The following is a 12,529-nucleotide window of genomic DNA, read 5'->3' on the forward strand; positions in this document are numbered from 1 at the left end:
TTTTCTCCTCTTCTCTCTCCTTTCTTTCTTCTTCCTTTTGGCCGGTCACCGACTTTGGCCATGACCGAAGACCTCACCAGATCGTCGCTGACCCCAACGACGCCAAGCCATGGTGAGGCTTGGCAGCCCAAGCCTCACCGTGGTTGGGCGAGCTCTGGCAAGGTTGAGCTCGCCCAACCACCGATGAAGCTCAACCTTGCTAGGCCACCACTAGGTCGGTGTCACCAAGCGGTGGCCCGGTGAGGCCGAGCCTCGCCGGTGGCTGGTGAGCTCGGCCTCGGCCTCGCTAGATCTAGGCAAGCTCATCAAACCTTGCCTAGTTAGTCGCCAATTGCCACCGGGGCCACAAAGGAGGAAGAAGAAGAGAAACGAAAACAAATATATATAATAAAAATATTAAAAAATTAAAATAAGCAATAAAATTATACAATTCTACCAAACATCTTTTTATTCCAAGAATATAAATTTTACAGTTACCACGCGCGTTCTTATACTCAAAAATTATTCTCGAAAATAGAATTGTTAGCAAAGAGGAATAGAATTGTTACCAAAGGGCACCCTTCGCAATCAACTCTTTAATCTATAACGCCGTTATTACATCTGCCCTGTAACTTTCACGTGAATTTGATATAATAAATGCATGAAGTCCTCCATTTTTCTCTACTCGAAAACCGAGTCAGGTGCCCATTCCATAATAAACATGAGGCTTATCAAAAACTAAAGATCCATCTGAAGATGAAGTTTCACATCTACACAGCTGCGTCGTGGAAGAAATGTGAACATCCAACCTTTCAACATTAAAGTACCTTGGAACAAGGACATATCATTTTGCTAATTGGGTCCGCAAACTTTAACAGGATGCACGCATCGCCTCCCATGACCCCGACTTATCTATAACTCTACAAAGCATAAACAACAATTTCCTGCAAAATTTCTGTAACATTAAGCAAGAATTATGTACATTGCGAGCCCCAAAGATCTAGACTCTTACTGGAATCACAGTTATGCTAACTTTGCCAGAATTCCCAAATCCAATATCTTGACATCAAGATTGTCCAGTTTCACAATACCATCATCGCCATCCACACCCATCAATTTGCCATTGCGACCACGTAATTGGCCACCGACGATCTTGATCTTATCCGATTTCCTTGGTACCACCATCTCCATTTCGTTAGGAAGAAGTGTCACTGTCTCCCCGTTGCCACTAGGCCCAAGAGCTACCCGACAGGAGCCATCCTGGTTCAAGAAAAAGAAATTAGTATAACCGTCAGTCAATGCTCCAAAAAGCGAAATAGTTTTGACACCATACCCACTTGTTATAGGCTTTCGGGAAGCTGAAATCGACTGTCATTGTTTTAAAAAGAGAAGCTTCGCTAACAAAATGGACCAAATAATTCCAATAACAGAGTTGCAATTGCTTTGATTACAGAGGCTTTTAGATGTATTACTTCAGATGAAAAATTCAAGATACAATCACAAATCCACACTGCACCAGCTTGCTACAAACATCTGATCAAGTATATCCTCACGCACAGTTTCAATTACAGTTAACAACACGAAACTGGAGAACCGTTTTGAGAGTTTCAGGACTCGGAACAAACTTAAAGATCAGACAGAAATGTTGCACCATACAAGCACACCAACGTTAAATGACAACCATGCAAACATCCCAAAGATCAAAGAAGAAACAGTTTCAAGATAAGGAACTAGCGAGTAATCTAAAGAAAGCCCATTGAATCATATTTTTGGATACTGGCTTACTGGTCAAAGCAAAGGAGAGACATCGAAGTATGCAAGATTTTTCTTTTCTTTTCCGCTCATACTACAACAGTGTTTCTTTTTATGAATCTCATTGTTCACACACACAAGTGCATATATTGAGAGGGAACAAAGCAACAAACTTACAGGAAGAACCTCTCTGATAACTCCAACACTCTCTTCTCCTGGTCTGGACACATTAACCAGAATTTCGGGCATAAACCATGGTCCTTCATTTTCCCCACCTGTGATGATAATAACTGAATAATGAGAACTCTAGAAGCATCAACAAAAGGAGGATGTTGGAAGTGATCATGACCATTAAAAAATTTAAGCATAAAAAATCCAACTTTAATATATCTTAAGATCAGCTTCATGAATAAAAAGCATGCAAATCTGCCCCAAGGGTCCCTAAAACTAGATAGCTAAATTTTTAGATGATCCCCACAACTCTGTTCAACCACAAAACCGGAGAACCACACGTTGATGAACTGTGCTTGCTCATCCAGCTTTCCAGAAGGAATGAATTGATGACCACTGGAGTAATTAAATGAGGGGTATGACAAACAAAACAATATTAAAAAATTTCACCCTCTTCCGTACAGCAATACACCACTGATACTTAAATACACGAGTCTAAGAGTAAAGTCTCCCGTTTTTCCACTTTCAATGCCCAAATAAAAAAAATAAAAAAAAAGAGGGTTAAATACGAAAAAGGCCACCGGGCACCAAATCTTTGATGGACAGTTCTGAGTAGACCGTAAGTACTTTCAAGCTCTCATACATGTCATAATCATATGTTACCAGAGAGAGTTCCTACCTATAACAGGAGACATGACGTCTAGTCCACCGGTTCCAGGCGTCATTGGTTGCCCTCCTGGAGTGCCAGGCAGATAAGATGCTGAACTTGGCGTCATAGGTTGACCGGGAGTGGATGGCAAGTAAGGGCTAGGAGCATTTGCTGCAAAAAGGACAAATATTAGATGACAAAAATTAAGATTAGAATCTTGGGAAACAACACGAGCAAACGGAAGCAACACTGGATATAGTTAACTACCGTAGGCAGAATTGCTATCCCTTGGTGTACCAGCTTCACTATAACTGCCACCAGGTGTAGTTGCCCAACCTGAACCTGGTGTGGGTGCATCATATGTACGTGAAGGAGGACTTCCTGGCTGAAATAATGGATCCAAAAAGGAAGTGTAAGGGAATATCCATATGAAGGAAAAGATCCATTTGAGCCAAAATTAAGGATGCCACCTCACCTGATACCGAGGACTACTTCCCCAAGAAGCAGGATTCGCATCTTCATAATCATCCCTTAATTTAGAGTGAAAAATATTAGGAACACTGCTTTAGCAAAGCTATATACCAGAAAATGGTAAATTGAAGAGCAATTGGTCGAATCCCAGGGATGAAATACACTCACTGGGAGCAAAAGGCAGAAAACAGGAATTGGGGCAAAACGTATGAATATGTGACTCGTGAGATCCAAACATTTTGCATGTTCAGAGTGTCGACATTACGACTTGCAATGGTTATCAGATTTCTATTTAACTAGAATATTCCCCAGACTGAATTCTAACTTGAAAATCAGTGGCTACTGTTAAAATTTATAAATCCTTTCAAAATCAAACTAAATTGTCATCCCTTACCACTAAACAGCATCTAGAACCATGATAATGCTGTACATCCTCAGTAATATAATACACTTAATGCATAAAAGATTATGTCAACAGCATCTGAACCGTGAATCGAGTGGTCTAATGTCCAGTATATCATCAGATCACTTCATAGTTAAAAACACAAGGTAAAGAGGCATGCACACCAAAACATCCACCCTTCTAAATTAGAAGAAAAAGACTCCATTGCTGGAGCAGTATTAGCTGAAAGTTGAGAAATACAGATTCCAGTTATAAACACTGGATAGGCCATTTTGGTCCTCAATAACTTTAAAAATCTAGCTGTCCAGGAAGCAAGTTTCAGAGGCAAACCTTGGTGGACTCATCGGAAGCCATGCTCTGTCACGCATAGGTGTTCTCATTCCATCATGAATAGGTGTTGCTGAAAGTAAATTGACATCAAATTATTCACATATAAAGTCAAAAGGCAGCAAGAAAATTGTCATCAATTGCTTAAAAAAGACAGAGATACAGAGCACAGAACGAGTCCAGAGCTGTCTAATGGGCATTCAACAGACCTTTTTTTTGGATCAGTAATGAACTTAGGAAAATTAGTCACAAAAATAAGAAGGCGATGATTCCATTACAGGAAAAAGTTCATTAAAAAAAAAAAATAGCTATCAATGGAGGAAAATCAAACCTCCAGGATCTCTCATCGGAGTCATAAATGGATGCAAAGGAGTTCTAGAAGGATGCATGGGAGTCTCACTACCCACACCATATCTTGAATCTCTGCAATACATTGTCCAAGATTATCAACTCAGGTATTCACAAGGGGGAGGGAAGAGGGAATTACACTGATCAAGTCATTGAACGACAAACACAATCCTTACCGGTAGGGAGTTGAAACAACAACATTATCAGAAATCAAACTGCGGTCCACTGCACATAAAATAGGCAATCTATTACATTAAGAAAATACACCATAGAAATTCTCAGAAAGGTTTGTTCCACCAATTGTCCAAAACTTGCCTGTAACAACCTTCATTTGTGACTCCAGCTCGACTCTGACAGACTGACCCTTCACTTCCACAACACGCCCACGGTATCCCTTATAAGGACCTTGGCGAATCTTGACCGTAGTACCTGCCAAAGCATCATGGCCCCTCCCACCACCATGCCTTCCTCCAGCTAGAGAAGATGTCAAAAAAGCAATGCTTAGCCCATGCATGGTATCAAAGGAAAATAAATTGTTTACTGCTCAGCAACATACAGCTAATTGGAGGTCTCCCTCCAGAGAATCTCCTTGGCGATGGGGGTATCTGGGATGGTCTCAAATTGGAAAACCTTGACAATGAATCACCCTAGAAAGTTTCTCACAAACAAACAAAGCTTCAATCAGAACGAGTTGGGCATTTGCCATCTGACTAAAATCAAGAAACAACCAGGACTTACATGTCTATCACCATTTGTTCGTGATCCTCCCACAACAGTGCATGAAACAGATTTACAACAGATAAAACCCGCATGCTCAAGATGGTGCCGATCATAAATAAACACAACTCCTCTAAATATGTGCTCGACAGGTCCTTGTTTTCCCTATTGAACCAAAAGCAGAGAAAGTTATTAACAAATTTCAAGATTTCATGCTTATGAAAAAGAAATATCCAGTAAACTGAATCTCACTTTGGATGGACCCTCCACAATCCTAACAACATCCTTCACGGATATAGTGTTCTTGTTGCGATCTGGGACACTAAATTTCTTATCGATCTTGGACTTTATGTCTCTTAATCTAACAGTGATGACGTCAGGTCTATCTGGAACTCCCTTAAGAACCTGAAAGAAAGTGAAACATCGGTCAGTATGGAAAGAGAAAATCATCTAATTTAATCACTTTTTACATCAAACAACCCACAAAGGCTCAAATTTCTGAAGGGCATGTCCAAGAGACTTGCCTCAGTGCATGTCACCTACCTGAAAAGCTTCACTTTCAACACGAATTATGACACCGAAGTTGGTATTGCTGTGGCAGATGGCAAAAAGAGCAGTTAGACCAACAGATGGTAGCAGTAAACTACAAACTAGAATGTCTTTAACCAAATGCAGAACTCACTCCAGCAGCACAAGGTCGTGAAGCTCATAGTCTCCAATTCTGGTTATTCCAGATGTTACCTCTGAACTCTCAACAACATCATCTGCAAAAACGGTAATCTGAAGACAGCAGAAGTTATTTCTTCACTCAAAGTAGTAGAGTTAAAGAGGTGTTATAAGAACCCAGAAATCACAGAAGAAGTGAGGCTCACATGTTCCTTCGTTGTATCTGACAAAATGATCAGCGCATGTTGCTCCACCTTTACAACCATACCAGTAGCACCTTCTTGGGTACCAGAAACGACCTTAACATGATTCCCAGGTTCAAAGTACTTGCAAAGTTCTTTCTCGTTAACAGCCAGTGTTTTCTGCATGAATCAGCAAACATATATGTGAAGAGATATCTTCAGGATAGCATATAATGCTAAAAGCAATTGATTTCAAAACAATAGGCCTCGAGTTATTTCTTACAGGAAGGCCTTTCATTTCTGGTCGAATATGTACATTCTCTTCCTCGACTTTCTCAACCCAACCCTTCAAATTTTTAAGATCACCCTTCACGACAATTACAGCATCACCCTTCATGAAATGACCCTTTTTCCTGTTCGCAAATAGGGTTGACAGACTACCTATATCACCGTCCCCACTCTCACCGGGCTTTCTGAACTTCTCAAGTTCATCAAACGTGGGCTTTATATTATTAGAGCTTATTGATTTCATGGATACAGTTTTGAACAAGAAACCATCTTTAAACATCATGCCCGCAACGTTCTCGAAATAATCACCAGTCATTGGATCTCGCCTACGTTCCACACGGATATTCAGTTCCCTGGAAAAAAGCACAATCCAAGAGTCAGTAAGCCAAATACCCCCAAGTTATCCTTAAAAAGGAGAAGCAGAAAAAAGAATACCTGGCCTCTTCAACATTCATAAATCGTGGAGGAGGAACAAATGCTTTCTTCTTCACTACCTCTCTACCTTCCTGGTGATGAAAGAAGCTACGTATTAAAATTCACATGGAAAGTAACAAATCAATTAGAACAGATATGAGAATAGCAAATGCCTTCATAGAAGACAATCCATTTCATTGCTATACTTTGTACAGATGCAAAATACTCTGTTTATAATTTTGAAATTGATATGGACAATTACATCCACACACATATAATAGTACTTGGAGTGTGTAATAGAAGAAATGAACACTCCATTACCAGCTTATTTGCAACAGCTTGCAAATCAATCCTTGGTATTAATTTCACTGTAACTCGTTGGCGGACATTATCCACATCTACCACCTGCAGACTCCAAAGGCGCATGTAAAGTAAGCCAAAAAACGCAGTTGTAACACTTTGTTTGCCCTCAAAAGGAGGGGAGGGCTGGGGAAGACGGGGAGGTGCAGGAGGAGGGGCAGTTATAGAGGAAAATAAGTAAATTGACATTAGTAAAGAAACCCTGACATACTTTGGCAAGGTCTCCTTTGTACTTCCCTATCTTCATTCGGACCCATGTGTCTCTAGAAAGATCGATTGCCTTACTTTCAACTGAAAGGACATCCGTCATTTCTCTAATTGGGACGAGCATTACTTTTTGTGAGAATATATTTCGAAGACCTTTGCATGCCTGGAAAAACGAAGGTGCCCATGTTATTTACAACATATGACACTGGCCTACACATCTGAAATTCAACTGGTCATGCAGAATCAACATACTCATGAAAACTTACCTCCCTGACATGGGCCTCTTTGTCCGCTTCAATGTATATGTAATTTTTCAGATGGTCAAGTGCAACGACTGACCTAATTTGCAATTCAGGTCCTCTATCAATGGCTTTCTGCATTAGGCACACAGCTGCCTCTCTCTCACGACCAATCTATGAAGTGCCACACAAGAATCATGTCATTCCAAGCTCACCAAAGAATCAAGAATACCAACTACTTATAAGGAATTGGAGAAAAAAAAAGCTTAGTTATGATTTACAAACAACAGAGGACGTACCGCACATTTCACCATCCATAGCTTTGGATCCCTGACAGAAGGCAAGAGAGCCTGCTGGTCTACATCCGTTGTCTCCTCATCATATTCAGTATGAGCAGACCTAGCATATCTTGCCTGAATCCTTCTTTCAAGATCATCAACATCCTCCTGATCATCCTCACGGGGAAGCAAAGGTCGCCGATGGATCTGTCTATTATCATCATCATCAGGTAGGTCGGCCCCATTATCGATAAAATCTGCATGGCCAGGTTCATGCCAATTCCGTCATTAATGCAAACGAAAGGTCCACCAAATAGTGACGGTGTATGAGAATTTGGTTTTGCACAGGAAAAAATAAAGCCCCTTCAAGATCAACAGCAGCTTGGCGGTGATAGCTTTATAAGTTCCCCAAATCTTTTGTGCAACAATCAATTTTCAGTAGTAGAATAGCGTAAAGGTCTTCAACACTTTATCTATCCTTCTTTTATTTAAAAACTAAATGGGAATGACAATAGATAGGCATAACACTATGTCCTCTCCAAAAGAATTATACAGATAGACAAATATCTGAAGTGTCCCCAACACTCTCAATTCTTTTGGAGTTTCCATACACAAGTGAATAATTCAGAAACCACTATAAAAGGTTTATTTAAAATAACTGTTACACATTTGATAAAAGATCACTACTTCAATGCTTTGACTGCAAACAGGGGCATAATATGACCACAGAAGGCACCCTCCATCATACAATAAAATCCAGCCCCCATACATTGCAGCAGTAAGTTGACAAACCAACCTCATATGACCTACACTCAGCACCATTATCTTCTATCAGCCAAATTTTGGAAATGAAAATATAGGAGTCAGTATAGCGCCCTTTTAGGTAAACATGGCCTACTGACCCAATATTTTTCCGGAAGTACTCTAGAACCAATAAAGCCGAACTGAGACTACATGAAGAATTTGTTCTGGAAATAAGTCTCCAATATCAAAATCATTTGAAAGAAAAGGAACCTCCTCAATCTATATGACAAGAATTTACTGACTGTCACTAATTGAAAAGTGCCTTCATTCACAATTCTCTAATACAAGTTTCACCAATATTCCTCCCTAAGTTATCTTGTTCCAGCTTCCATCACGCATTACAAGGTCATTTACACCATGAATAATGCATTGCCTCAGTGGGCAAGAGAGGGGAAAGATGCTTAAGCAGTTGTGCTGAGAAAGGGAATCAAGACAAAGCGCAAGTAAAGAAAAACAAAGTTTCTCCAACCCTAGTAGTATTTCCAGTCATCTACATACATTAAATTGCCGAACAGCTAATTTCATGTCCAATGTTCATAGAGTTTGAGAAGAAGCTCACTTTTAACCCAGAAGAAACGTGGGCGACAGGACATGATAATCACATTCTAAAAATCAGATTCTGATCAGTTCATAATCAGCCAAACTTAATGATCACATTAATACACTCCGTTCTACTGCAAATTAGTCAGCCAGATGTCTCCCCATCAAATGGAACAGCCGTAGTGCAAAGACTAATCTTAATTACCCCAACTGATAGCTTCATTAGGTATAGGATGTAAGTAAAATTCTGGATAAGCAATTGTTTAGCTCAGGTAAGCAAGGTTGAAACTTTCTAGAAGCGGGGAAATTTCAAGCTCAACACCACCTACCACCTCACGCCCCACGGATAATATCACCATTCACCAAGTTTAACAACCGAACAAAAACCATCGGCACCCAATCTACTCAGACTCAATAAAAGAAAAAAAAAAAAAACCTAATTTGCATCAAGAAATTCCGTTACTTTCCTGCTGGTCTCCCTAACCCATTGAACGAGCGACTCAAATTCCCCATTGAACACATCGGAAACCTAATACCCAGCACAAACGACGAAAAGAATACCACCAAAGACACTGGCGGAGGAAGAAAAGAAACGCTTTTTCCACTTACCGTCCTCGCCGTCGTCCTCGTCCTCTTCCTCATCGCTATCCACCTGCGCCTCGAGATCGAAGAACTCCGACCCCGATCTCCTCTTCACGCGCTGCCTCTTCCCCCCGCCGCCGCCGCCGCCGCCGCCGCCGAAATCCTCGTCGTCATCGTCGTCCTCCTCCGTCGTCGTCGTCCTCCTCCGCGACGTCGTCTATGAAGTCCGATCTCCTCCGCTTCTTGCCGCCCCGGTCTTGCCGAAGTCCTCCTCCTCTTCCTCCTCCTCCTCCTCCTCGTAGTCGTCCTCCAGGGCCTCCCGCTCCTCGTAGTCGTCCTCCTCGTCGGGCTCCATGTCGTCCTCCTCCTCGTCTCTGCGGCGCGCCATGGCCCGGGCGGAGGATCGGATTTTAGCGACGGAGCAAGTAAGGAATCGATCGATCGAGGGGGAAGGGGGAGAAATGGAGAGCGATTTCGATCGATATATAGGCTCTGAAGGAGATGGGGTGACCCTCGGTTGGGGGATTTGTGGGATTCTTATGAACCCTAGAATCGGTAATTTCGTTTTCAGTTGAAGGGTGGAAAAGATCATGGAATCGAGTCGGTGCTGGGCTTTTCGCGATTAGGAAGAGTTGTTATTGGGCCTATTTACTGAGGAGGCACTTGGGCTTGGGCTTGGTCTTGGGCTTTATCTATTTATAGTAGTAATACATCATGGAAGGGCATTTTCGGTTTTCGGCACGATTAATTTCCATCTTTCATTTCCCATTTCCAAATGATAAAAGGTGTCGTGCCTTTGTCATGTCAGTCGTTCACGGGTGTGTCTAGAATGACTTCTTCCTTTCTCTCTCTCTTTTAAAAAAAAAAAAAATTGTGGCTCACACACTTCTACTTTTCGATCAAAATATCTGAAAAATAACACATGAATCTATATATACGTATATGTATATTTATTAAATTGGACAACTTTTATAAAATTTGACGGAATTCTTGTTTCCTTCTAAAGTCGTACACAAACATGCTTTAAAGGGGGTTACATGTGATTAAATATAGGAGTTGGGTTCTTTGAATAAATTTTAAAGGTCACGGTACTTATGGAAAAATTATGGTTTTTTAGGGTTTTTAGAATATTAAACCTCTGAATTATCAAACATTTCATTTTATGGACAAATTTTTCACCTTATTTCTTGCCGATATTTTTCAAGATGTCTATAATAATGGCAATTAGATGGATTTTTGTTAAAGAGTCCCTTCTAATAAACACAAAAGCGGTCTTTGCAAGTACATTGATCGGGCAAGCAGGTGCACCAACATTTTACGTTTCTTTCTTTTCGACCTTTCATCAAATTATTAAGAGGGTCGCTAGGTCAAATTTTTGCACCTTTCATCCAGAACACTAGTGTTTACGATCAAAGGTAAGGTTAGCGAACACTGTGACTATGCCATCTCAAACAATAACTAAATGATTATCTTCAAATGTTGAACCAAAATAGAGTTTTTCCAAATGTATGCCCCATTCTAATAAAATGACCATTTTACAAATAAAATGTTGGAGTTAATTAAAGATTTCTCTAAGAAAATTTCCTATATTAGAGATATATAAAATTCTATTAATTCTTTGCATCTTTCAAAATTGCACATGTAATTTGATCGATATGTTATCTTAAATAATTATCTAATAAAGCATGTTGATATACGTGTTAGACGCAAATTGTGTAACCCCAAGATCTTCATAACTAGAACAATAATATGCATAATTAAGTAGAAAGATTAACGCACCTATTTTGGGATCCATTGTTCTTGAAGTGGAAACACAATGTTCCACGCACAACAAGTCATTCTCTTCTATTGTCCTCCGTATCACTGGCTCAATGAGGCGGCCTCCTCACCTGTATCCTCACCTAAGGGGCGTTTACCTAATGCTACACATGAGGAGGCCGCCCATTGAGCCGAATACTGGGGCAAGAGGAGAAGGACTTACACGTGGAACGTGTGTTTCCGCTTCCGCTTCAAGAACAATGAATCCCAAAACATGTACGTTAATCTTTCTACTCAATTATACATGTTCTTATTCTAGTTATGGAGATCTTGGGGTTACGCAATTTGCGTCTAACATGTGGTATCAGAGCCTCCATAACCCTATAACACAAAAGCAAAGGATTTTGCCCAAATTTGAGATTTTCGAGATTTTTCGTTTAATAAAAAATAAATTAAATTATATATTCGGATTGGGCTCGACGAGACGAAGAAAGCCATAGGCGGCGCGGTCCCAGAGGAGGTCGCACGTGCCCCCATGCGCCGCCTGGACATCGAACACGCGCCGCGCACTCAGGCAGCGCGTGCGGGCGCGTGGAGGCTCCGATTCGCGCGTGGTCGGCGGCGATAGACTCGTATGATTATTCCCTACATCATGGTATATTTATTTTGCATGTTTGATGATTTTATGGATGTGAAAATACATGCAAAGCCCTAAATACGTGAATTTTTAGTGTATTTTTGCGTATTTTTCTTGTATTCTCTGTGTTTTTGGAAATACATGTGTTAGATTACTGATATGTTATCACATAAATATTATAAAAGTGTGATTCATTAATAAAAATTAAATTTTATTGTATTTTATTAATAAATAAGGTAGTGTAATTAGCATAGCATGTGATTTGAGTGATATGATGCCCCTATCACTAAAGTTAAATCACATGTATATGGTGTATGTGAGATGTAAAAATTATATCCCTAGTATGAGAGAATTTCAAGGATTCAATTGAGTTGTGACTGTCAAAGTGGCACACCTGATTGGGTTTGAGAAATTTTGATCTCGTATATTGATTGGAATGTCTCCTGGTCTAATGTATAGTTATACTCCCAAAGGAGGTGATTGTGTATTAGTTCATAGAGGGATACATGATAGTGTGGTGGAGGAGTGACCGATCATAATGGTTCATATGCCCAAAGGTGATGAATTCACGAAAATTAGAATATATTCTCATAACCCTTATCATGTGGGGAGTGTACAATTGCATGTCATGTATTCTGCCCAAATGTGATTATGTGATTTTGCATGTAACTCTCTGGATGTGTACTTATACGTCAAGTTACACAATGCTCACATGATGTTAATTATATATACTACTTGTTTTTCAGTCACATTTTCT

General features: G+C 40.3%; 1 protein-coding gene across 1 annotated transcript; it reads right to left on the reverse strand.

Annotated features, from left to right (window-relative positions):
• Nucleotides 1-653: 653 nt before the first annotated feature.
• LOC104449636 (putative transcription elongation factor SPT5 homolog 1) lies at nucleotides 654-9,936 on the reverse strand. Its single transcript, XM_010063865.3, is given in 24 exon segments — nucleotides 654-1,239; nucleotides 1,909-2,006; nucleotides 2,582-2,722; nucleotides 2,819-2,936; nucleotides 3,027-3,081; nucleotides 3,756-3,825; nucleotides 4,084-4,175; nucleotides 4,277-4,325; nucleotides 4,416-4,574; nucleotides 4,657-4,747; nucleotides 4,839-4,982; nucleotides 5,070-5,222; nucleotides 5,361-5,409; nucleotides 5,500-5,597; nucleotides 5,690-5,845; nucleotides 5,949-6,306; nucleotides 6,389-6,459; nucleotides 6,689-6,772; nucleotides 6,939-7,097; nucleotides 7,201-7,347; nucleotides 7,473-7,708; nucleotides 9,405-9,567; nucleotides 9,569-9,624; nucleotides 9,627-9,936. Coding segments are annotated over 24 exon segments (3,123 nt in total). The 5' UTR covers nucleotides 9,766-9,936; the 3' UTR covers nucleotides 654-1,002.
• Between the last annotated feature and the right edge of the window lie 2,593 nt (nucleotides 9,937-12,529).

This window comes from Eucalyptus grandis, chromosome 6 (assembly GCF_016545825.1).
Source record: "Eucalyptus grandis isolate ANBG69807.140 chromosome 6, ASM1654582v1, whole genome shotgun sequence".
Taxonomy (NCBI): Eukaryota; Viridiplantae; Streptophyta; class Magnoliopsida; order Myrtales; family Myrtaceae; genus Eucalyptus; species Eucalyptus grandis.